This window comes from Procambarus clarkii, unplaced genomic scaffold (genome assembly GCF_040958095.1).
Source record: "Procambarus clarkii isolate CNS0578487 unplaced genomic scaffold, FALCON_Pclarkii_2.0 HiC_scaffold_1142, whole genome shotgun sequence".
Classification (NCBI taxonomy): domain Eukaryota; kingdom Metazoa; phylum Arthropoda; class Malacostraca; order Decapoda; family Cambaridae; genus Procambarus; species Procambarus clarkii.
Genome location: NW_027190173.1, coordinates 11100 through 33588, shown reverse-complemented (window position 1 = coordinate 33588; position 22489 = coordinate 11100). Strand labels below are relative to the sequence as shown.

Here is a 22489-nt window from a genome sequence, read left to right as displayed (position 1 = left end):
TTTGCATATATATATAAATTCATTGATCAGGTAAGAAATGGTTAAAGCCTTTACTGCATGGCGTTTATATGTATGCTTGAATTCGAATAGTACTCAACGATAATCACATGCCCTTTTGCAATTGAAACTCGCTACGTGGTTTCTAGCCGCAATTGTTGCCTGGTGTTGCAGAGCAACCATGCATCCTATCGCTTCTCGGCCTTTTGGCTAAGATCAAAGTGTAGTATCTGTTCTTATCAGCTTAATATCTGATACGATCCCCATGTGGGATCCTCGATATTAAACTGATTTTTGCAACATGGCGAAGTGCTAGGAGCTTGCTCCACCTTTGCCGCGGATCGGCCCGGTATTGCAGTACCTCTGGGATCGGTCCACTCCCTTCGGGGAGACCAAAAACAACCCTATCAACTAGTCAAAATCAAGTAGGAGACGATTATGTTAATTGGTTATGTACATTAATGAATCAGTGTTAATTTGAATTGCAGTAATTACTTCACACCAGCCAACATCGTATGAGGAAAAAGCCTTGGAACGAGCAGCAGAAGTGAGTCAGTCGAGTCCGGGTTTGATGGGTCGAAGCTGAACAACTGCAACGAGTTAGAGGGAAGGAAGGAAGGAAGGAAGGAAGGAAGGAAGGAAGGAAGGAAGGAGAAAGAAGGAGAAAGAAGGAGAGTGAGGTGAGTAATATCATTTAATAACTTTAGATTAAAGATTATGTGCGAGCAAAGAAATACGATGGTTGGTGTGGAAGGAAAGAAGTTGATTTTATGAATGGGGGGGGGGTTGCCAGTTAGTGCAATATTAATTGATTTTGTTTGTTTTCTGAGATAGGTTATATAGGGTGAAGTTTTTCTCTATTTATATAAGTGTGGAAACTGGTTTAGATAGCTTAGTGGTTTGTTATGAAAAGGCTGGTAGAGATGGGTTGAATAGTGTTAGACTTGTGTCTGCATTTAGTGGAGAACTGGATTTGGTATTTAAATGGCATCTAATATGACGTAGTCATTGTGCAAATAAACTCTAAATCAACGGGTTTACTATGATCGAGAACCTAACTATAATAGTTACCCATTGTTGGCATGCTCTTCCTTTTTTTTACAGAATTACTCACTCTCCCTTGTGAGGGAGGGAGGGAGGGAGGGAGGAGTGTGTGTGTATATCACTCGGAATTCCTTAGTCGGCTCTGACGGCGAAATTATATTCATACATACATCAAGATTAGACGTTTATCTATTTAATTTACCATTGCTGGAATGTACCAATGCGTAATAAAGACGAAATTCGACTTGAGATGGAGGGAGGTGTTGCTTTGGTGTGGTTTTACACGGCAACTCAACGATCGTTTGCCACTTCCACGCTTGCCTGCCAGCCGGCCAGCCACTAGCCTCAAAGTGAATTCCAGTGTCTTGATTAGCTTTACAATCCATCATTTACCTCAATACACACTAACAATGTGTATTTATATACTTCAATCGAGCATTCGATGCACACATTCACCTGTAATATATACGTCAATGAAACCCAGAACCCACCCAAGTTCAAGCGCACCTGCACTCTCACCCCTCTCCATTTGAATGCTAGTTTCCTATTTAGATTTCAAATGCTTCATTCACCCCTCTAAACACCACCGACGTATATTTACATTCTTTATTTAGGCAATGTATGCAGGCACACATTCATTCACGTAAAATAACGAATAAAATTGATATAGAATCTACTATAATTTGCAAAGCGACCAACCACCAAATGTCATTGTGAAAGCTAGTTTCGTAATTAGCTTTGCAATACTTCATTTACCTCCCTAAACACCAACAATGACCGAGTATTTGTATACTCGGTAAAAGCGATGGATGGATTCCTTACACATTCACATATATTAAGCAATGAATTTGCTATAGTACCTACAGTACTCAGACTTCTCGAATTACTTACATCTTCTTATATCTTAACTTTGTTGTTCATTCAACAACAGAGTCGTTTTCCAGGGAATCCCGTTATGTTAGATGATGCATCGCCTCGCCTCGCCTCGCATGGCATCGAATCGCATGTCATTGCATCGCATCGCATTGAACTGCATGGTATTGAATCACAAGGCATTGAATGGCATGGCATGGCATGGCATGGCATGGCACGTCACGTCTCTCGTCTCTCGTCTCTCGTCTCTCGTCTCTAGTCTCTCGTCTCTCGTCTCTCGTCTCTCGTCTCTCGTCTCTCGTCTCTCGTCTCTCGTCTCTCGTCTCTCGTCTCTCGTCTCTCGTCTCTCGTCTCTCGTCTCTCGTCTCTCGTCTCTCGTCTCTCGCCTCTCGCCTCTCGCCTCTCGCCTCTAGCCTCTAGCCTCTAGCCTCTCGCCACCCAGCCCTGCCTCGCTTCGCCTCGTCTCCGGTTTGTGAAAACGATGTATCAAGCAAAGTGTTAGATGTGAAAAAGTCGTGATATATATACAAAAATGGAATAGTTGGCGCGTAATAGTGCTGTTCGTTTTCTGTTATGGTATCAGAGAGAGAACGTCTCCTATTTATATTTTTTGACGAGCGTTGGCGTAACAGGCCCCTTGCACTTTTAATTCGTTATTGTACTTTTCAAAAGCTGTAGCTACCTTAAGACACATGACAAATGGAGGTTTATGTATTAGAGTTAAGCGCTATACTCCCTGGCCAGGAGCGAATTCGTGAAACGCCACGCGAGTCTGTTTACCACTTTGCCGCCAGTTACATATTCACTACTCATGAATGAAACCATGTAATATCATGAATTTGCATATATATATAAATTCATTGATCAGGTAAGAAATGGTTAAAGCCTTTACTGCATGGCGTTTATATGTATGCTTGAATTCGAATAGTACTCAACGATAATCACATGCCCTTTTGCAATTGAAACTCGCTACGTGGTTTCTAGCCGCAATTGTTGCCTGGTGTTGCAGAGCAACCATGCATCCTATCGCTTCTCGGCCTTTTGGCTAAGATCAAAGTGTAGTAATCAAGCCTCAAGAGGTTCAAAGGTACCCTGCTACGTCGTTATTAGTGCGCTGAGTCCACTGAAAGCGATAGTCATGTAGCTACAGGAGCTTGCTTTGCCATTGATTGGCTTGCTACACCCCTTGCGGGTTGGCATCCCAGGTCTGTTGAGCACAAGAGTAGCTGGCTGAACTCTTGTCTAGTGATGCACACTTAGTGTGCATTGCTCACTTGCTTTTGCAGTGCTCACAGACCACCCCCGACCGACCTGCCCCCCCTCTCATCAGGCCATGTTCTCCTGTTGAGGGGCTCGGCGAGGCCGGCCCTGATACGTGGGACTTCCATGCTTTTTCCGAGTAAGATTGACCCCTACTGCGAGGATCCCGTTGCCACTCCTATATGCTGCCACTCCTATATCCACTCCTATATCCAGCAACGGCCCTAACACACTGGACTTTATTGCTCGCTGAAATGAGCTGCCGCCCAATATAAGCAGCAAGCAGATGTCTTAGAAGAAAGAAGGAGATGCAAGCAGATGTCTTAGAAGAAAGAAGAAGATGTCGGAAGAAGAAGATGTCTTAGAAGAAAGAAAAAGATGTTGGAATGAAGAAGACTTCAGCAGCGATGACGACTTCAGGATGGACAACTTCAGGAACTACAACTTCAGGAGAATTACAGACTGAAGCTGACGCTTTCTTTGAGGGAACACAGCGCTCCACCATCGACCTGCCTGAGCCTACACCTCGAGTTCCGAGACCGTGGACTCCAGCTCCAGCTCCAGGACCCACCTTCAGCCCCATTCCACTTCAGGGCTTCCCAGACGATGATGATGGCTTCTTACAATGGAACACAGCGCTCCCTCATCGACCTGCCTGAGCCTACACCTCCAGTTCGAGACCCTAGACTCCAGCCCCAGCTCCAGGACCCGCCTCTTGCCCCATTCCGCTTCAGGAGCCTCCCAGACGATGCTGATGGCTTCTACAATGGAACACAGCGCTCCCTCATCGAATCACCAGAGCCTACACCCCGGGACCAAGTTCCTGGGCTCCAGCTCCAGGACCCGCCTCCAGTCAATGAAGAGTTCCAGCCACCGACACTGCCTGCAGATGAAGAAGAAGAGTCCCAGCCACCGACACTACCTGCAGATAGAGAAGAAGAGTTCCAGCCGCCGCCCCGAGTTGAGGAAGAGCTTCAGTCACTCAGGCTGTCTCCAGTTGGTGAAGAAACTGATGTAGAGATACAGTCATCGTTTCTACCTGATGAAGAGAACCAGCCGCCGACGCCACCCAGGGCAGAAGATGAAAGTGTAGAAGAGCTTCAGTCCTTGGGCCCGCCTCCTCCTCAGCAAGACCCCCAACCAGCTACCCTCAGCCAGCAAATTGGAGAACTTATCAACCAGGGAAGGAACGACCAACTCGCCCCTGTAGCAGATGAAGAAGATGCAGATGGACAGACCCTTGTGCGACAACCCCAACGAGATGGAGAAGTGCTCATCACTTGGTTCCCCCTGCCCCCTTACTTCAGCTGCCCTGAGACGTTTTGCCATAAGAAGTATACAGGATGTGTATGGACAAGCAAGCAGCAGTCACTCACCCGCCACCTTCGAGAAATCCATACCCTACCAATAACCTCGACTATTCAGAAGTGTGCAGGTTGCTCTGAAACCTTAGGACTCCGCCCAACCAGACACAAATGCCAAGCATTACGACGATTCATTTGAAGGCAGACCCCAAGTAGAAGAAGAAGTTAGACACCATTTCCAGTGTCCCACATGTACTTCAAGCTTCACCACCAAAACAGGGCTCAACAACCATCGCAGAACCCACCGACAACAAGATGCAGTGGCCCGCCGACGACCCAGACCTAACTCCCCACCCAACCCACAGCCTGCCCAGTCCTCACCTTCCTCCTCCTCCTCCTCCTCTCCTCGATCCTCACCCAACCCCCAGTCTGCCCAGTCCTCACCTGCCCCCTCTCCTCATCCACCGCCCAGCCCACAGTCTGCCTACTCCACACCAGTCTCCTCTCCAGCCCATCCTGCACCTGACAACCCTCTAACCCAACACCACCTGCCTCAGCAACAAATCCCCCCCCATCCTTCCCCCCTACCCCCTCTCCCCCCTCTTAGCCCTATTCCAGAGCCTGATGATGATGCCCCGCTGTCTCCAGCCTCCAACACTGACAACCAAGACCAGTCACAACCCCAAGAAGATGATGATGATGGTGGAGACGACGCCGGCGATGAAGAACAAGACCAACCCCGACAACAAGAGGAGAATGTTCCAGATGAAGCAGAGGAACATTGGTTATTAGAAGAATTCTCTGCGCCCCTGCACAATCTCCTCCACCACCCAGACTGGGACGCCTTCACCGAGCTTCTGCAGCAGATAACAACAACAATGCAGGAGCACTTCAAGATCCAAACTGATGGTAGTTCGACGACTTCAACTCCAATCGACGTCAACGACTGTGCTGCCATACAACGACTCTACAGAAGAAATCGGAGGAGGGCAATCAGATTGATCACGACAGGTGAAAGTGCCCGCTGCGCCATTCCCAAGGAACGAGTCGAGGAGCACTTTACCCGCACACTTAGTGCACAAGACCCCCTCCAAAACTTTGACATCATCACTGCCATTCCTGAACCACCTGAAGACCGCACAGAAATGGACACAGGAGAGTTTCGAGAACGTGAAGTAGCAACAAGACTCTCCAGAACAGAAAACACCGCTCCAGGAGACGACAGACTTACATACAGCCACTGGAAGCGAGCAGACCCAGAATGCCGTGTCATCACAGCAATCTTCAACATCTGCTTGAGTCAACAGAGGATCCCAGAGGCCTGGAAGTCTTCCCGGACAGTGCTCATCCCCAAGCCAGGCGACCCAGACGACATCACGAACTGGAGACCCATTGCACTCTGCCGCACCATATACAAGCTGTATACTGGCTGCCTCTCATCAAGACTACGAAACTGGATCGTGGAGAACAAAGTGCTGTGCCCTGCCCAGAAAGGATTCATGCCGACTGACGGAGTTTTAGAACATAACTTCGTCCTACAACACTACCTGGATGCAGCAAGAACAGGGCATGGCAATAAGGACATATACATCGCTTCCCTAGACATCACCAACGCCTTCGGCTCAGTCCCAACTGAGCTCATCTCTGCAGCACTCCAGAGGATGGGAGCTGGAGATGACTTCTTAGCAGTCGTCAACAGCATCACCAACGGAAACACCACAAGGATTATGACAACCGGCGGCGAAACAGCAGAGATCCCAGCCAACTGTGGAGTCAGACAAGGATGCCCAATTAGTGGACTCCTCTTCAACATCGCCATAGAAGCTATCCTGAGGACTGCAATCAACACAGGACTCGAAGCTGACCCTGACCTGAAACACCCCTGCCTAGCATATGCTGACGACATCACCTTGCTAGCCGGGACAGAAGAGAGGTTGCAAGCTCTACTGAACACAGTTGGAAGAGCCTGCCAAGCTGCAAACCTCACACTCAACCCGAACAAGTGCTACTCCATGCACTTGTCAGGACAGACACCAGTGGGTCTGAGAGAAACCCAGTTCCAGATCGCCGGAAGAAACATCCAGTATCGACTTGGGGGAGAACACTCCAAGTTCTTAGGACGCCCTGTCGGCTTCCAGCTGATGTCTGGAGACTCCTCAATCGACGAGTACATTGAACTTGGGAAGAAAGTTCTCATGAGCAAGTTGGCCCCATGGCAGAGACTCGACGCACTGAAGACATTTGTTTTCTCCTCGACAGTCTTTGCCATGAGGACTTGGCAGTTTAAGAAGACCACTTGGACCAAACTGGACGACGCACTGAAACCCCACATCAAGAAGACCCTCTACCTACCAAGCCGCGCAGCCAACGGATACCTGTATGGCAGCACACGAGCAGGATCCTGTGGGATCCCTCTAGCAGCAGAAGACTCCGACCTATTCCTAATCGACACTGCATTCAAACTCCTAAACTCGCCAGATGTTGATACAAGGGATATCGCACGAGAAGACTGCCGCCTCGTAGTGGCCAAAAGAAGACAAGAAGAAGAAGAAGAAGTAACTCCTGAACATGTCTGCTCCTATCTCTCCAAGGCCGAACTACCTGGAAGATCCAGCACTATCCAAACCATCTGGTCTCGGGCAAGAGATGCCTCTGGAAGAATGGAAACGACATGGACAGCTGATGGAGAAAACATCTCCATAACCTGTGGTGACAAGACCTTGAAGGCTGCTGCAAGAAGAATTGTAGCCAGAACCATCAGAAACCATCACAGACAACTTCGCGACGCCCGCCTACACACCCTGCGAGACCAAGGAAAGGCGATGTGTGTAGTGTCTCAAGAAAAAGCCTCCTCCCACTTCATGAGAGAGGGGGAGTACACAACGTTTGCTGACTGGCGCTTCATTCACCGAGCAAGGTTGAACTTGCTTCCCCTGAATGGAGCCACCCGACGACCAAACACCAACAAGAACTGCCGACGATGCGCCTGGCAAAATGAAACTTTGCCACATGTCATGTGTCACTGCATGACATACTCGGACGCCTACAGAAGACGCCACAACGCCTTGGTGGACAGGATCAAGACAGCCGCCTTGGGACGCCACTGGAAAGTGACAGCAGAAAACCAGCGAGTTCCAAGAGCAGACAGTGTTCTGAAGCCCGACCTCGTCATTGAGAAGGACAACGAACTGCTGATCATAGATGTCACCTGCCCCTTCGAGAACACGGAAGCCGCCTTCACGGAAGCATCGGACCGAAAAGGAGATGAAGTACGCCGACCTCGCCGCCGAGATGAGGGCCCTGCCGCGGTACAACAGAGTGACCGTCCACGCCTTCATCGTAGGACCCCTAGGATCGTACGACCCCCACAACGAGCGTCTGATGAAGAGATTGGCTTCGAAGAAGTACCTCGCGACCTTCAGGAAGCTGTGTGTGAGCGACGCCATCAGATGGTCGAGGATGCGGTACATCGAGCACATCACTGGAGCACGACAGTATGAATGATATGTATAATATGTATATTAGCTTGTATGTAAAATTTTGTATTGTATAAATGTTAGGCTCAAAATAATTCACACTATGTAACTTGTCTAAAAGCTCCTTTGTAAACCTTAGCTTTTGCTGTAAAATGTTAAGCTAGGCTACATGAAAGCATTGTAAAAAGACACTCTGTACCATTTTTTGAAAATAAAATCTGTTCTTATCAGCTTAATATCTGATACGATCCCCATGTGGGATCCTCGATATTAAACTGATTTTTGCAACATGGCGAAGTGCTAGGAGCTTGCTCCACCTTTGCCGCGGATCGGCCCGGTATTGCAGTACCTCTGGGATCGGTCCACTCCCTTCGGGGAGACCAAAAACAACCCTATCAACTAGTCAAAATCAAGTAGGAGACGATTATGTTAATTGGTTATGTACATTAATGAATCGTGTTAATTTGAATTGCAGTAATTACTTCACACCAGCCAACATCGTATGAGGAAAAAGCCTTGGAACGAGCAGCAGAAGTGAGTCAGTCGAGTCCGGGTTTGATGGGTCGAAGCTGAACAACTGCAACGAGTTAGAGGGAAGGAAGGAAGGAAGGAAGGAAGGAAGGAAGGAAGGAAGGAAGGAGAAAGAAGGAGAAAGAAGGAGAGTGAGGTGAGTAATATCATTTAATAACTTTAGATTAAAGATTATGTGCGAGCAAAGAAATACGATGGTTGGTGTGGAAGGAAAGAAGTTGATTTTATGAATGGGGGGGGGGTTGCCAGTTAGTGCAATATTAATTGATTTTGTTTGTTTTCTGAGATAGGTTATATAGGGTGAAGTTTTTCTCTATTTATATAAGTGTGGAAACTGGTTTAGATAGCTTAGTGGTTTGTTATGAAAAGGCTGGTAGAGATGGGTTGAATAGTGTTAGACTTGTGTCTGCATTTAGTGGAGAACTGGATTTGGTATTTAAATGGCATCTAATATGACGTAGTCATTGTGCAAATAAACTCTAAATCAACGGGTTTACTATGATCGAGAACCTAACTATAATAGTTACCCATTGTTGGCATGCTCTTCTTTTTTTTACAGAATTACTCACTCTCCCTTGTGAGGGAGGGAGGGAGGGAGGGAGGAGTGTGTGTGTATATCACTCGGAATTCCTTAGTCGGCTCTGACGGCGAAATTATATTCATACATACATCAAGATTAGACGTTTATCTATTTAATTTACCATTGCTGGAATGTACCAATGCGTAATAAAGACGAAATTCGACTTGAGATGGAGGGAGGTGTTGCTTTGGTGTGGTTTTACACGGCAACTCAACGATCGTTTGCCACTTCCACGCTTGCCTGCCAGCCGGCCAGCCACTAGCCTCAAAGTGAATTCCAGTGTCTTGATTAGCTTTACAATCCATCATTTACCTCAATACACACTAACAATGTGTATTTATATACTTCAATCGAGCATTCGATGCACACATTCACCTGTAATATATACGTCAATGAAACCCAGAACCCACCCAAGTTCAAGCGCACCTGCACTCTCACCCCTCTCCATTTGAATGCTAGTTTCCTATTTAGATTTCAAATGCTTCATTCACCCCTCTAAACACCACCGACGTATATTTACATTCTTTATTTAGGCAATGTATGCAGGCACACATTCATTCACGTAAAATAACGAATAAAATTGATATAGAATCTACTATAATTTGCAAAGCGACCAACCACCAAATGTCATTGTGAAAGCTAGTTTCGTAATTAGCTTTGCAATACTTCATTTACCTCCCTAAACACCAACAATGACCGAGTATTTGTATACTCGGTAAAAGCGATGGATGGATTCCTTACACATTCACATATATTAAGCAATGAATTTGCTATAGTACCTACAGTACTCAGACTTCTCGAATTACTTACATCTTCTTATATCTTAACTTTGTTGTTCATTCAACAACAGAGTCGTTTTCCAGGGAATCCCGTTATGTTAGATGATGCATCGCCTCGCCTCGCCTCGCATGGCATCGAATCGCATGTCATTGCATCGCATCGCATTGAACTGCATGGTATTGAATCACAAGGCATTGAATGGCATGGCATGGCATGGCATGGCATGGCATCACGTCACGTCTCTCGTCTCTCGTCTCTCGTCTCTCGTCTCTAGTCTCTCGTCTCTCGTCTCTCGTCTCTCGTCTCTCGTCTCTCGTCTCTCGTCTCTCGTCTCTCGTCTCTCGTCTCTCGTCTCTCGTCTCTCGTCTCTCGTCTCTCGTCTCTCGTCTCTCGTCTCTCGTCTCTCGTCTCTCGCCTCTCGCCTCTCGCCTCTCGCCTCTCGCCTCTAGCCTCTAGCCTCTCGCCACCCAGCCCTGCCTCGCTTCGCCTCGTCTCCGGTTTGTGAAAACGATGTATCAAGCAAAGTGTTAGATGTGAAAAAGTCGTGATATATATACAAAAATGGAATAGTTGGCGTGTAATAGTGCTGTTCGTTTTCTGTTATGGTATCAGAGAGAGAACGTCTCCTATTTATATTTTTTGACGAGCGTTGGCGTAACAGGCCCCTTGCACTTTTAATTCGTTATTGTACTTTTCAAAAGCTGTAGCTACCTTAAGACACATGACAAATGGAGGTTTATGTATTAGAGTTAAGCGCTATACTCCCTGGCCAGGAGCGAATTCGTGAAACGCCACGCGAGTCTGTTTACCACTTTGCCGCCAGTTACATATTCACTACTCATGAATGAAACCATGTAATATCATGAATTTGCATATATATATAAATTCATTGATCAGGTAAGAAATGGTTAAAGCCTTTACTGCATGGCGTTTATATGTATGCTTGAATTCGAATAGTACTCAACGATAATCACATGCCCTTTTGCAATTGAAACTCGCTACGTGGTTTCTAGCCGCAATTGTTGCCTGGTGTTGCAGAGCAACCATGCATCCTATCGCTTCTCGGCCTTTTGGCTAAGATCAAAGTGTAGTATCTGTTCTTATCAGCTTAATATCTGATACGATCCCCATGTGGGATCCTCGATATTAAACTGATTTTTGCAACATGGCGAAGTGCTAGGAGCTTGCTCCACCTTTGCCGCGGATCGGCCCGGTATTGCAGTACCTCTGGGATCGGTCCACTCCCTTCGGGGAGACCAAAAACAACCCTATCAACTAGTCAAAATCAAGTAGGAGACGATTATGTTAATTGGTTATGTACATTAATGAATCGTGTTAATTTGAATTGCAGTAATTACTTCACACCAGCCAACATCGTATGAGGAAAAAGCCTTGGAACGAGCAGCAGAAGTGAGTCAGTCGAGTCCGGGTTTGATGGGTCGAAGCTGAACAACTGCAACGAGTTAGAGGGAAGGAAGGAAGGAAGGAAGGAAGGAAGGAAGGAAGGAAGGAGAAAGAAGGAGAAAGAAGGAGAGTGAGGTGAGTAATATCATTTAATAACTTTAGATTAAAGATTATGTGCGAGCAAAGAAATACGATGGTTGGTGTGGAAGGAAAGAAGTTGATTTTATGAATGGGGGGGGGGGTTGCCAGTTAGTGCAATATTAATTGATTTTGTTTGTTTTCTGAGATAGGTTATATAGGGTGAAGTTTTTCTCTATTTATATAAGTGTGGAAACTGGTTTAGATAGCTTAGTGGTTTGTTATGAAAAGGCTGGTAGAGATGGGTTGAATAGTGTTAGACTTGTGTCTGCATTTAGTGGAGAACTGGATTTGGTATTTAAATGGCATCTAATATGACGTAGTCATTGTGCAAATAAACTCTAAATCAACGGGTTTACTATGATCGAGAACCTAACTATAATAGTTACCCATTGTTGGCATGCTCTTCTTTTTTTTACAGAATTACTCACTCTCCCTTGTGAGGGAGGGAGGGAGGGAGGGAGGAGTGTGTGTGTATATCACTCGGAATTCCTTAGTCGGCTCTGACGGCGAAATTATATTCATACATACATCAAGATTAGACGTTTATCTATTTAATTTACCATTGCTGGAATGTACCAATGCGTAATAAAGACGAAATTCGACTTGAGATGGAGGGAGGTGTTGCTTTGGTGTGGTTTTACACGGCAACTCAACGATCGTTTGCCACTTCCACGCTTGCCTGCCAGCCGGCCAGCCACTAGCCTCAAAGTGAATTCCAGTGTCTTGATTAGCTTTACAATCCATCATTTACCTCAATACACACTAACAATGTGTATTTATATACTTCAATCGAGCATTCGATGCACACATTCACCTGTAATATATACGTCAATGAAACCCAGAACCCACCCAAGTTCAAGCGCACCTGCACTCTCACCCCTCTCCATTTGAATGCTAGTTTCCTATTTAGATTTCAAATGCTTCATTCACCCCTCTAAACACCACCGACGTATATTTACATTCTTTATTTAGGCAATGTATGCAGGCACACATTCATTCACGTAAAATAACGAATAAAATTGATATAGAATCTACTATAATTTGCAAAGCGACCAACCACCAAATGTCATTGTGAAAGCTAGTTTCGTAATTAGCTTTGCAATACTTCATTTACCTCCCTAAACACCAACAATGACCGAGTATTTGTATACTCGGTAAAAGCGATGGATGGATTCCTTACACATTCACATATATTAAGCAATGAATTTGCTATAGTACCTACAGTACTCAGACTTCTCGAATTACTTACATCTTCTTATATCTTAACTTTGTTGTTCATTCAACAACAGAGTCGTTTTCCAGGGAATCCCGTTATGTTAGATGATGCATCGCCTCGCCTCGCCTCGCATGGCATCGAATCGCATGTCATTGCATCGCATCGCATTGAACTGCATGGTATTGAATCACAAGGCATTGAATGGCATGGCATGGCATGGCATGGCATGGCATCACGTCACGTCTCTCGTCTCTCGTCTCTCGTCTCTCGTCTCTAGTCTCTCGTCTCTCGTCTCTCGTCTCTCGTCTCTCGTCTCTCGTCTCTCGTCTCTCGTCTCTCGTCTCTCGTCTCTCGTCTCTCGTCTCTCGTCTCTCGTCTCTCGTCTCTCGTCTCTCGTCTCTCGTCTCTCGTCTCTCGCCTCTCGCCTCTCGCCTCTCGCCTCTCGCCTCTCGCCTCTAGCCTCTAGCCTCTCGCCACCCAGCCCTGCCTCGCTTCGCCTCGTCTCCGGTTTGTGAAAACGATGTATCAAGCAAAGTGTTAGATGTGAAAAAGTCGTGATATATATACAAAAATGGAATAGTTGGCGTGTAATAGTGCTGTTCGTTTTCTGTTATGGTATCAGAGAGAGAACGTCTCCTATTTATATTTTTTGACGAGCGTTGGCGTAACAGGCCCCTTGCACTTTTAATTCGTTATTGTACTTTTCAAAAGCTGTAGCTACCTTAAGACACATGACAAATGGAGGTTTATGTATTAGAGTTAAGCGCTATACTCCCTGGCCAGGAGCGAATTCGTGAAACGCCACGCGAGTCTGTTTACCACTTTGCCGCCAGTTACATATTCACTACTCATGAATGAAACCATGTAATATCATGAATTTGCATATATATATAAATTCATTGATCAGGTAAGAAATGGTTAAAGCCTTTACTGCATGGCGTTTATATGTATGCTTGAATTCGAATAGTACTCAACGATAATCACATGCCCTTTTGCAATTGAAACTCGCTACGTGGTTTCTAGCCGCAATTGTTGCCTGGTGTTGCAGAGCAACCATGCATCCTATCGCTTCTCGGCCTTTTGGCTAAGATCAAAGTGTAGTATCTGTTCTTATCAGCTTAATATCTGATACGATCCCCATGTGGGATCCTCGATATTAAACTGATTTTTGCAACATGGCGAAGTGCTAGGAGCTTGCTCCACCTTTGCCGCGGATCGGCCCGGTATTGCAGTACCTCTGGGATCGGTCCACTCCCTTCGGGGAGACCAAAAACAACCCTATCAACTAGTCAAAATCAAGTAGGAGACGATTATGTTAATTGGTTATGTACATTAATGAATCGTGTTAATTTGAATTGCAGTAATTACTTCACACCAGCCAACATCGTATGAGGAAAAAGCCTTGGAACGAGCAGCAGAAGTGAGTCAGTCGAGTCCGGGTTTGATGGGTCGAAGCTGAACAACTGCAACGAGTTAGAGGGAAGGAAGGAAGGAAGGAAGGAAGGAAGGAAGGAAGGAAGGAAGGAGAAAGAAGGAGAAAGAAGGAGAGTGAGGTGAGTAATATCATTTAATAACTTTAGATTAAAGATTATGTGCGAGCAAAGAAATACGATGGTTGGTGTGGAAGGAAAGAAGTTGATTTTATGAATGGGGGGGGGGTTGCCAGTTAGTGCAATATTAATTGATTTTGTTTGTTTTCTGAGATAGGTTATATAGGGTGAAGTTTTTCTCTATTTATATAAGTGTGGAAACTGGTTTAGATAGCTTAGTGGTTTGTTATGAAAAGGCTGGTAGAGATGGGTTGAATAGTGTTAGACTTGTGTCTGCATTTAGTGGAGAACTGGATTTGGTATTTAAATGGCATCTAATATGACGTAGTCATTGTGCAAATAAACTCTAAATCAACGGGTTTACTATGATCGAGAACCTAACTATAATAGTTACCCATTGTTGGCATGCTCTTCTTTTTTTTACAGAATTACTCACTCTCCCTTGTGAGGGAGGGAGGGAGGGAGGGAGGAGTGTGTGTGTATATCACTCGGAATTCCTTAGTCGGCTCTGACGGCGAAATTATATTCATACATACATCAAGATTAGACGTTTATCTATTTAATTTACCATTGCTGGAATGTACCAATGCGTAATAAAGACGAAATTCGACTTGAGATGGAGGGAGGTGTTGCTTTGGTGTGGTTTTACACGGCAACTCAACGATCGTTTGCCACTTCCACGCTTGCCTGCCAGCCGGCCAGCCACTAGCCTCAAAGTGAATTCCAGTGTCTTGATTAGCTTTACAATCCATCATTTACCTCAATACACACTAACAATGTGTATTTATATACTTCAATCGAGCATTCGATGCACACATTCACCTGTAATATATACGTCAATGAAACCCAGAACCCACCCAAGTTCAAGCGCACCTGCACTCTCACCCCTCTCCATTTGAATGCTAGTTTCCTATTTAGATTTCAAATGCTTCATTCACCCCTCTAAACACCACCGACGTATATTTACATTCTTTATTTAGGCAATGTATGCAGGCACACATTCATTCACGTAAAATAACGAATAAAATTGATATAGAATCTACTATAATTTGCAAAGCGACCAACCACCAAATGTCATTGTGAAAGCTAGTTTCGTAATTAGCTTTGCAATACTTCATTTACCTCCCTAAACACCAACAATGACCGAGTATTTGTATACTCGGTAAAAGCGATGGATGGATTCCTTACACATTCACATATATTAAGCAATGAATTTGCTATAGTACCTACAGTACTCAGACTTCTCGAATTACTTACATCTTCTTATATCTTAACTTTGTTGTTCATTCAACAACAGAGTCGTTTTCCAGGGAATCCCGTTATGTTAGATGATGCATCGCCTCGCCTCGCCTCGCATGGCATCGAATCGCATGTCATTGCATCGCATCGCATTGAACTGCATGGTATTGAATCACAAGGCATTGAATGGCATGGCATGGCATGGCATGGCATGGCATCACGTCACGTCTCTCGTCTCTCGTCTCTCGTCTCTCGTCTCTAGTCTCTCGTCTCTCGTCTCTCGTCTCTCGTCTCTCGTCTCTCGTCTCTCGTCTCTCGTCTCTCGTCTCTCGTCTCTCGTCTCTCGTCTCTCGTCTCTCGTCTCTCGTCTCTCGTCTCTCGTCTCTCGTCTCTCGTCTCTCGCCTCTCGCCTCTCGCCTCTCGCCTCTCGCCTCTAGCCTCTAGCCTCTCGCCACCCAGCCCTGCCTCGCTTCGCCTCGTCTCCGGTTTGTGAAAACGATGTATCAAGCAAAGTGTTAGATGTGAAAAAGTCGTGATATATATACAAAAATGGAATAGTTGGCGCTGTAATAGTGCTGTTCGTTTTCTGTTATGGTATCAGAGAGAGAACGTCTCCTATTTATATTTTTTGACGAGCGTTGGCGTAACAGGCCCCTTGCACTTTTAATTCGTTATTGTACTTTTCAAAAGCTGTAGCTACCTTAAGACACATGACAAATGGAGGTTTATGTATTAGAGTTAAGCGCTATACTCCCTGGCCAGGAGCGAATTCGTGAAACGCCACGCGAGTCTGTTTACCACTTTGCCGCCAGTTACATATTCACTACTCATGAATGAAACCATGTAATATCATGAATTTGCATATATATATAAATTCATTGATCAGGTAAGAAATGGTTAAAGCCTTTACTGCATGGCGTTTATATGTATGCTTGAATTCGAATAGTACTCAACGATAATCACATGCCCTTTTGCAATTGAAACTCGCTACGTGGTTTCTAGCCGCAATTGTTGCCTGGTGTTGCAGAGCAACCATGCATCCTATCGCTTCTCGGCCTTTTGGCTAAGATCAAAGTGTAGTATCTGTTCTTATCAGCTTAATATCTGATACGATCCCCATGTGGGATCCTCGATATTAAACTGATTTTTGCAACATGGCGAAGTGCTAGGAGCTTGCTCCACCTTTGCCGCGGATCGGCCCGGTATTGCAGTACCTCTGGGATCGGTCCACTCCCTTCGGGGAGACCAAAAACAACCCTATCAACTAGTCAAAATCAAGTAGGAGACGATTATGTTAATTGGTTATGTACATTAATGAATCAGTGTTAATTTGAATTGCAGTAATTACTTCACACCAGCCAACATCGTATGAGGAAAAAGCCTTGGAACGAGCAGCAGAAGTGAGTCAGTCGAGTCCGGGTTTGATGGGTCGAAGCTGAACAACTGCAACGAGTTAGAGGGAAGGAAGGAAGGAAGGAAGGAAGGAAGGAAGGAAGGAAGGAAGGAGAAAGAAGGAGAAAGAAGGAGAGTGAGGTGAGTAATATCATTTAATAACTTTAGATTAAAGATTATGTGCGAGCAAAGAAATACGATGGTTGGTGTGGAAGGAAAGAAGTTGATTTTATGAATGGGGGGGGGGGTTGCCAGTTAGTGCAATATTAATTGATTTTGTTTGTTTTCTGAGATAGGTTATATAGGGTGAAGTTTTTCTCTATTTATATAAGTGTGGAAACTGGTTTAGATAGCTTAGTGGTTTGTTATGAAAAGGCTGGTAGAGATGGGTTGAATAGTGTTAGACTTGTGTCTGCATTTAGTGGAGAACTGGATTTGGTATTTAAATGGCATCTAATATGACGTAGTCATTGTGCAAATAAACTCTAAATCAACGGGTTTACTATGATCGAGAACCTAACTATAATAGTTACCCATTGTTGGCATGCTCTTCCTTTTTTTACAGAATTACTCACTCTCCCTTGTGAGGGAGGGAGGGAGGGAGGGAGGAGTGTGTGTGTATATCACTCGGAATTCCTTAGTCGGCTCTGACGGCGAAATTATATTCATACATACATCAAGATTAGACGTTTATCTATTTAATTTACCATTGCTGGAATGTACCAATGCGTAATAAAGACGAAATTCGACTTGAGATGGAGGGAGGTGTTGCTTTGGTGTGGTTTTACACGGCAACTCAACGATCGTTTGCCACTTCCACGCTTGCCTGCCAGCCGGCCAGCCACTAGCCTCAAAGTGAATTCCAGTGTCTTGATTAGCTTTACAATCCATCATTTACCTCAATACACACTAACAATGTGTATTTATATACTTCAATCGAGCATTCGATGCACACATTCACCTGTAATATATACGTCAATGAAACCCAGAACCCACCCAAGTTCAAGCGCACCTGCACTCTCACCCCTCTCCATTTGAATGCTAGTTTCCTATTTAGATTTCAAATGCTTCATTCACCCCTCTAAACACCACCGACGTATATTTACATTCTTTATTTAGGCAATGTATGCAGGCACACATTCATTCACGTAAAATAACGAATAAAATTGATATAGAATCTACTATAATTTGCAAAGCGACCAACCACCAAATGTCATTGTGAAAGCTAGTTTCGTAATTAGCTTTGCAATACTTCATTTACCTCCCTAAACACCAACAATGACCGAGTATTTGTATACTCGGTAAAAGCGATGGATGGATTCCTTACACATTCACATATATTAAGCAATGAATTTGCTATAGTACCTACAGTACTCAGACTTCTCGAATTACTTACATCTTCTTATATCTTAACTTTGTTGTTCATTCAACAACAGAGTCGTTTTCCAGGGAATCCCGTTATGTTAGATGATGCATCGCCTCGCCTCGCCTCGCATGGCATCGAATCGCATGTCATTGCATCGCATCGCATTGAACTGCATGGTATTGAATCACAAGGCATTGAATGGCATGGCATGGCATGGCATGGCATGGCATCACGTCACGTCTCTCGTCTCTCGTCTCTCGTCTCTCGTCTCTAGTCTCTCGTCTCTCGTCTCTCGTCTCTCGTCTCTCGTCTCTCGTCTCTCGTCTCTCGTCTCTCGTCTCTCGTCTCTCGTCTCTCGTCTCTCGTCTCTCGTCTCTCGTCTCTCGTCTCTCGTCTCTCGTCTCTCGTCTCTCGCCTCTCGCCTCTCGCCTCTCGCCTCTCGCCTCTAGCCTCTAGCCTCTCGCCACCCAGCCCTGCCTCGCTTCGCCTCGTCTCCGGTTTGTGAAAACGATGTATCAAGCAAAGTGTTAGATGTGAAAAAGTCGTGATATATATACAAAAATGGAATAGTTGGCGCTGTAATAGTGCTGTTCGTTTTCTGTTATGGTATCAGAGAGAGAACGTCTCCTATTTATATTTTTTGACGAGCGTTGGCGTAACAGGCCCCTTGCACTTTTAATTCGTTATTGTACTTTTCAAAAGCTGTAGCTACCTTAAGACACATGACAAATGGAGGTTTATGTATTAGAGTTAAGCGCTATACTCCCTGGCCAGGAGCGAATTCGTGAAACGCCACGCGAGTCTGTTTACCACTTTGCCGCCAGTTACATATTCACTACTCATGAATGAAACCATGTAATATCATGAATTTGCATATATATATAAATTCATTGATCAGGTAAGAAATGGTTAAAGCCTTTACTGCATGGCGTTTATATGTATGCTTGAATTCGAATAGTACTCAACGATAATCACATGCCCTTTTGCAATTGAAACTCGCTACGTGGTTTCTAGCCGCAATTGTTGCCTGGTGTTGCAGAGCAACCATGCATCCTATCGCTTCTCGGCCTTTTGGCTAAGATCAAAGTGTAGTATCTGTTCTTATCAGCTTAATATCTGATACGATCCCCATGTGGGATCCTCGATATTAAACTGATTTTTGCAACATGGCGAAGTGCTAGGAGCTTGCTCCACCTTTGCCGCGGATCGGCCCGGTATTGCAGTACCTCTGGGATCGGTCCACTCCCTTCGGGGAGACCAAAAACAACCCTATCAACTAGTCAAAATCAAGTAGGAGACGATTATGTTAATTGGTTATGTACATTAATGAATCGTGTTAATTTGAATTGCAGTAATTACTTCACACCAGCCAACATCGTATGAGGAAAAAGCCTTGGAACGAGCAGCAGAAGTGAGTCAGTCGAGTCCGGGTTTGATGGGTCGAAGCTGAACAACTGCAACGAGTTAGAGGGAAGGAAGGAAGGAAGGAAGGAAGGAAGGAAGGAAGGAAGGAAGGAGAAAGAAGGAGAAAGAAGGAGAGTGAGGTGAGTAATATCATTTAATAACTTTAGATTAAAGATTATGTGCGAGCAAAGAAATACGATGGTTGGTGTGGAAGGAAAGAAGTTGATTTTATGAATGGGGGGGGGGTTGCCAGTTAGTGCAATATTAATTGATTTTGTTTGTTTTCTGAGATAGGTTATATAGGGTGAAGTTTTTCTCTATTTATATAAGTGTGGAAACTGGTTTAGATAGCTTAGTGGTTTGTTATGAAAAGGCTGGTAGAGATGGGTTGAATAGTGTTAGACTTGTGTCTGCATTTAGTGGAGAACTGGATTTGGTATTTAAATGGCATCTAATATGACGTAGTCATTGTGCAAATAAACTCTAAATCAACGGGTTTACTATGATCGAGAACCTAACTATAATAGTTACCCATTGTTGGCATGCTCTTCTTTTTTTTACAGAATTACTCACTCTCCCTTGTGAGGGAGGGAGGGAGGGAGGGAGGAGTGTGTGTGTATATCACTCGGAATTCCTTAGTCGGCTCTGACGGCGAAATTATATTCATACATACATCAAGATTAGACGTTTATCTATTTAATTTACCATTGCTGGAATGTACCAATGCGTAATAAAGACGAAATTCGACTTGAGATGGAGGGAGGTGTTGCTTTGGTGTGGTTTTACACGGCAACTCAACGATCGTTTGCCACTTCCACGCTTGCCTGCCAGCCGGCCAGCCACTAGCCTCAAAGTGAATTCCAGTGTCTTGATTAGCTTTACAATCCATCATTTACCTCAATACACACTAACAATGTGTATTTATATACTTCAATCGAGCATTCGATGCACACATTCACCTGTAATATATACGTCAATGAAACCCAGAACCCACCCAAGTTCAAGCGCACCTGCACTCTCACCCCTCTCCATTTGAATGCTAGTTTCCTATTTAGATTTCAAATGCTTCATTCACCCCTCTAAACACCACCGACGTATATTTACATTCTTTATTTAGCAGGCACACATTCATTCACGTAAAATAACGAATAAAATTGATATAGAATCTACTATAATTTGCAAAGCGACCAACCACCAAATGTCATTGTGAAAGCTAGTTTCGTAATTAGCTTTGCAATACTTCATTTACCTCCCTAAACACCAACAATGACCGAGTATTTGTATACTCGGTAAAAGCGATGGATGGATTCCTTACACATTCACATATATTAAGCAATGAATTTGCTATAGTACCTACAGTACTCAGACTTCTCGAATTACTTACATCTTCTTATATCTTAACTTTGTTGTTCATTCAACAACAGAGTCGTTTTCCAGGGAATCCCGTTATGTTAGATGATGCATCGCCTCGCCTCGCCTCGCATGGCATCGAATCGCATGTCATTGCATCGCATCGCATTGAACTGCATGGTATTGAATCACAAGGCATTGAATGGCATGGCATGGCATGGCATGGCATGGCATCACGTCACGTCTCTCGTCTCTCGTCTCTCGTCTCTCGTCTCTAGTCTCTCGTCTCTCGTCTCTCGTCTCTCGTCTCTCGTCTCTCGTCTCTCGTCTCTCGTCTCTCGTCTCTCGTCTCTCGTCTCTCGTCTCTCGTCTCTCGTCTCTCGTCTCTCGTCTCTCGTCTCTCGTCTCTCGTCTCTCGCCTCTCGCCTCTCGCCTCTCGCCTCTCGCCTCTCGCCTCTAGCCTCTAGCCTCTCGCCACCCAGCCCTGCCTCGCTTCGCCTCGTCTCCGGTTTGTGAAAACGATGTATCAAGCAAAGTGTTAGATGTGAAAAAGTCGTGATATATATACAAAAATGGAATAGTTGGCGTGTAATAGTGCTGTTCGTTTTCTGTTATGGTATCAGAGAGAGAACGTCTCCTATTTATATTTTTTGACGAGCGTTGGCGTAACAGGCCCCTTGCACTTTTAATTCGTTATTGTACTTTTCAAAAGCTGTAGCTACCTTAAGACACATGACAAATGGAGGTTTATGTATTAGAGTTAAGCGCTATACTCCCTGGCCAGGAGCGAATTCGTGAAACGCCACGCGAGTCTGTTTACCACTTTGCCGCCAGTTACATATTCACTACTCATGAATGAAACCATGTAATATCATGAATTTGCATATATATATAAATTCATTGATCAGGTAAGAAATGGTTAAAGCCTTTACTGCATGGCGTTTATATGTATGCTTGAATTCGAATAGTACTCAACGATAATCACATGCCCTTTTGCAATTGAAACTCGCTACGTGGTTTCTAGCCGCAATTGTTGCCTGGTGTTGCAGAGCAACCATGCATCCTATCGCTTCTCGGCCTTTTGGCTAAGATCAAAGTGTAGTAATCAAGCCTCAAGAGGTTCAAAGGTACCCTGCTACGTCGTTATTAGTGCGCTGAGTCCACTGAAAGCGATAGTCATGTAGCTACAGGAGCTTGCTTTGCCATTGATTGGCTTGCTACACCCCTTGCGGGTTGGCATCCCAGGTCTGTTGAGCACAAGAGTAGCTGGCTGAACTCTTGTCTAGTGATGCACACTTAGTGTGCATTGCTCACTTGCTTTTGCAGTGCTCACAGACCACCCCCGACCGACCTGCCCCCCCTCTCATCAGGCCATGTTCTCCTGTTGAGGGGCTCGGCGAGGCCGGCCCTGATACGTGGGACTTCCATGCTTTTTCCGAGTAAGATTGACCCCTACTGCGAGGATCCCGTTGCCACTCCTATATGCTGCCACTCCTATATCCAGCAACGGCCCTAACACACTGGACTTTATTGCTCGCTGAAATGAGCTGCCGCCCAATATAAGCAGCAAGCAGATGTCTTA

The 22489-nt window shown here is 44.9% G+C and overlaps 1 protein-coding gene, 5 non-coding genes and 1 pseudogene across 6 annotated transcripts; all 7 read left to right on the top strand.

Moving 5' to 3' along the window:
• The first annotated feature begins 187 nt into the window (after window positions 1-187).
• Window positions 188-380, top strand: LOC138362064 (U2 spliceosomal RNA). Its single transcript, XR_011227387.1, has one exon. It is a non-coding gene; the product is annotated as a U2 spliceosomal RNA (small nuclear RNA).
• A 3403-nt stretch (window positions 381-3783) lies between these two features.
• On the top strand, window positions 3784-22350 carry LOC138362062 (uncharacterized). The gene is made up of 3 exons (XM_069320973.1): window positions 3784-4521; window positions 4628-7942; window positions 22234-22350. The coding sequence occupies exons 1-3, from the start codon at window positions 3784-3786 to the stop codon at window positions 22348-22350; spliced, it is 4170 nt and encodes a 1389-aa protein (XP_069177074.1).
• On the top strand, window positions 8150-8325 carry LOC138362074 (U2 spliceosomal RNA; annotated as a pseudogene).
• Window positions 10900-11092, top strand: LOC138362079 (U2 spliceosomal RNA). Its single transcript, XR_011227399.1, has one exon. It is a non-coding gene; the product is annotated as a U2 spliceosomal RNA (small nuclear RNA).
• On the top strand, window positions 13671-13863 carry LOC138362078 (U2 spliceosomal RNA). The gene has a single exon (XR_011227398.1). It is a non-coding gene; the product is annotated as a U2 spliceosomal RNA (small nuclear RNA).
• Window positions 16439-16631, top strand: LOC138362077 (U2 spliceosomal RNA). Its single transcript, XR_011227397.1, has one exon. It is a non-coding gene; the product is annotated as a U2 spliceosomal RNA (small nuclear RNA).
• LOC138362075 (U2 spliceosomal RNA) lies at window positions 19209-19401 on the top strand. Its single transcript, XR_011227396.1, has one exon. It is a non-coding gene; the product is annotated as a U2 spliceosomal RNA (small nuclear RNA).
• Window positions 22351-22489: the final 139 nt, after the last annotated feature.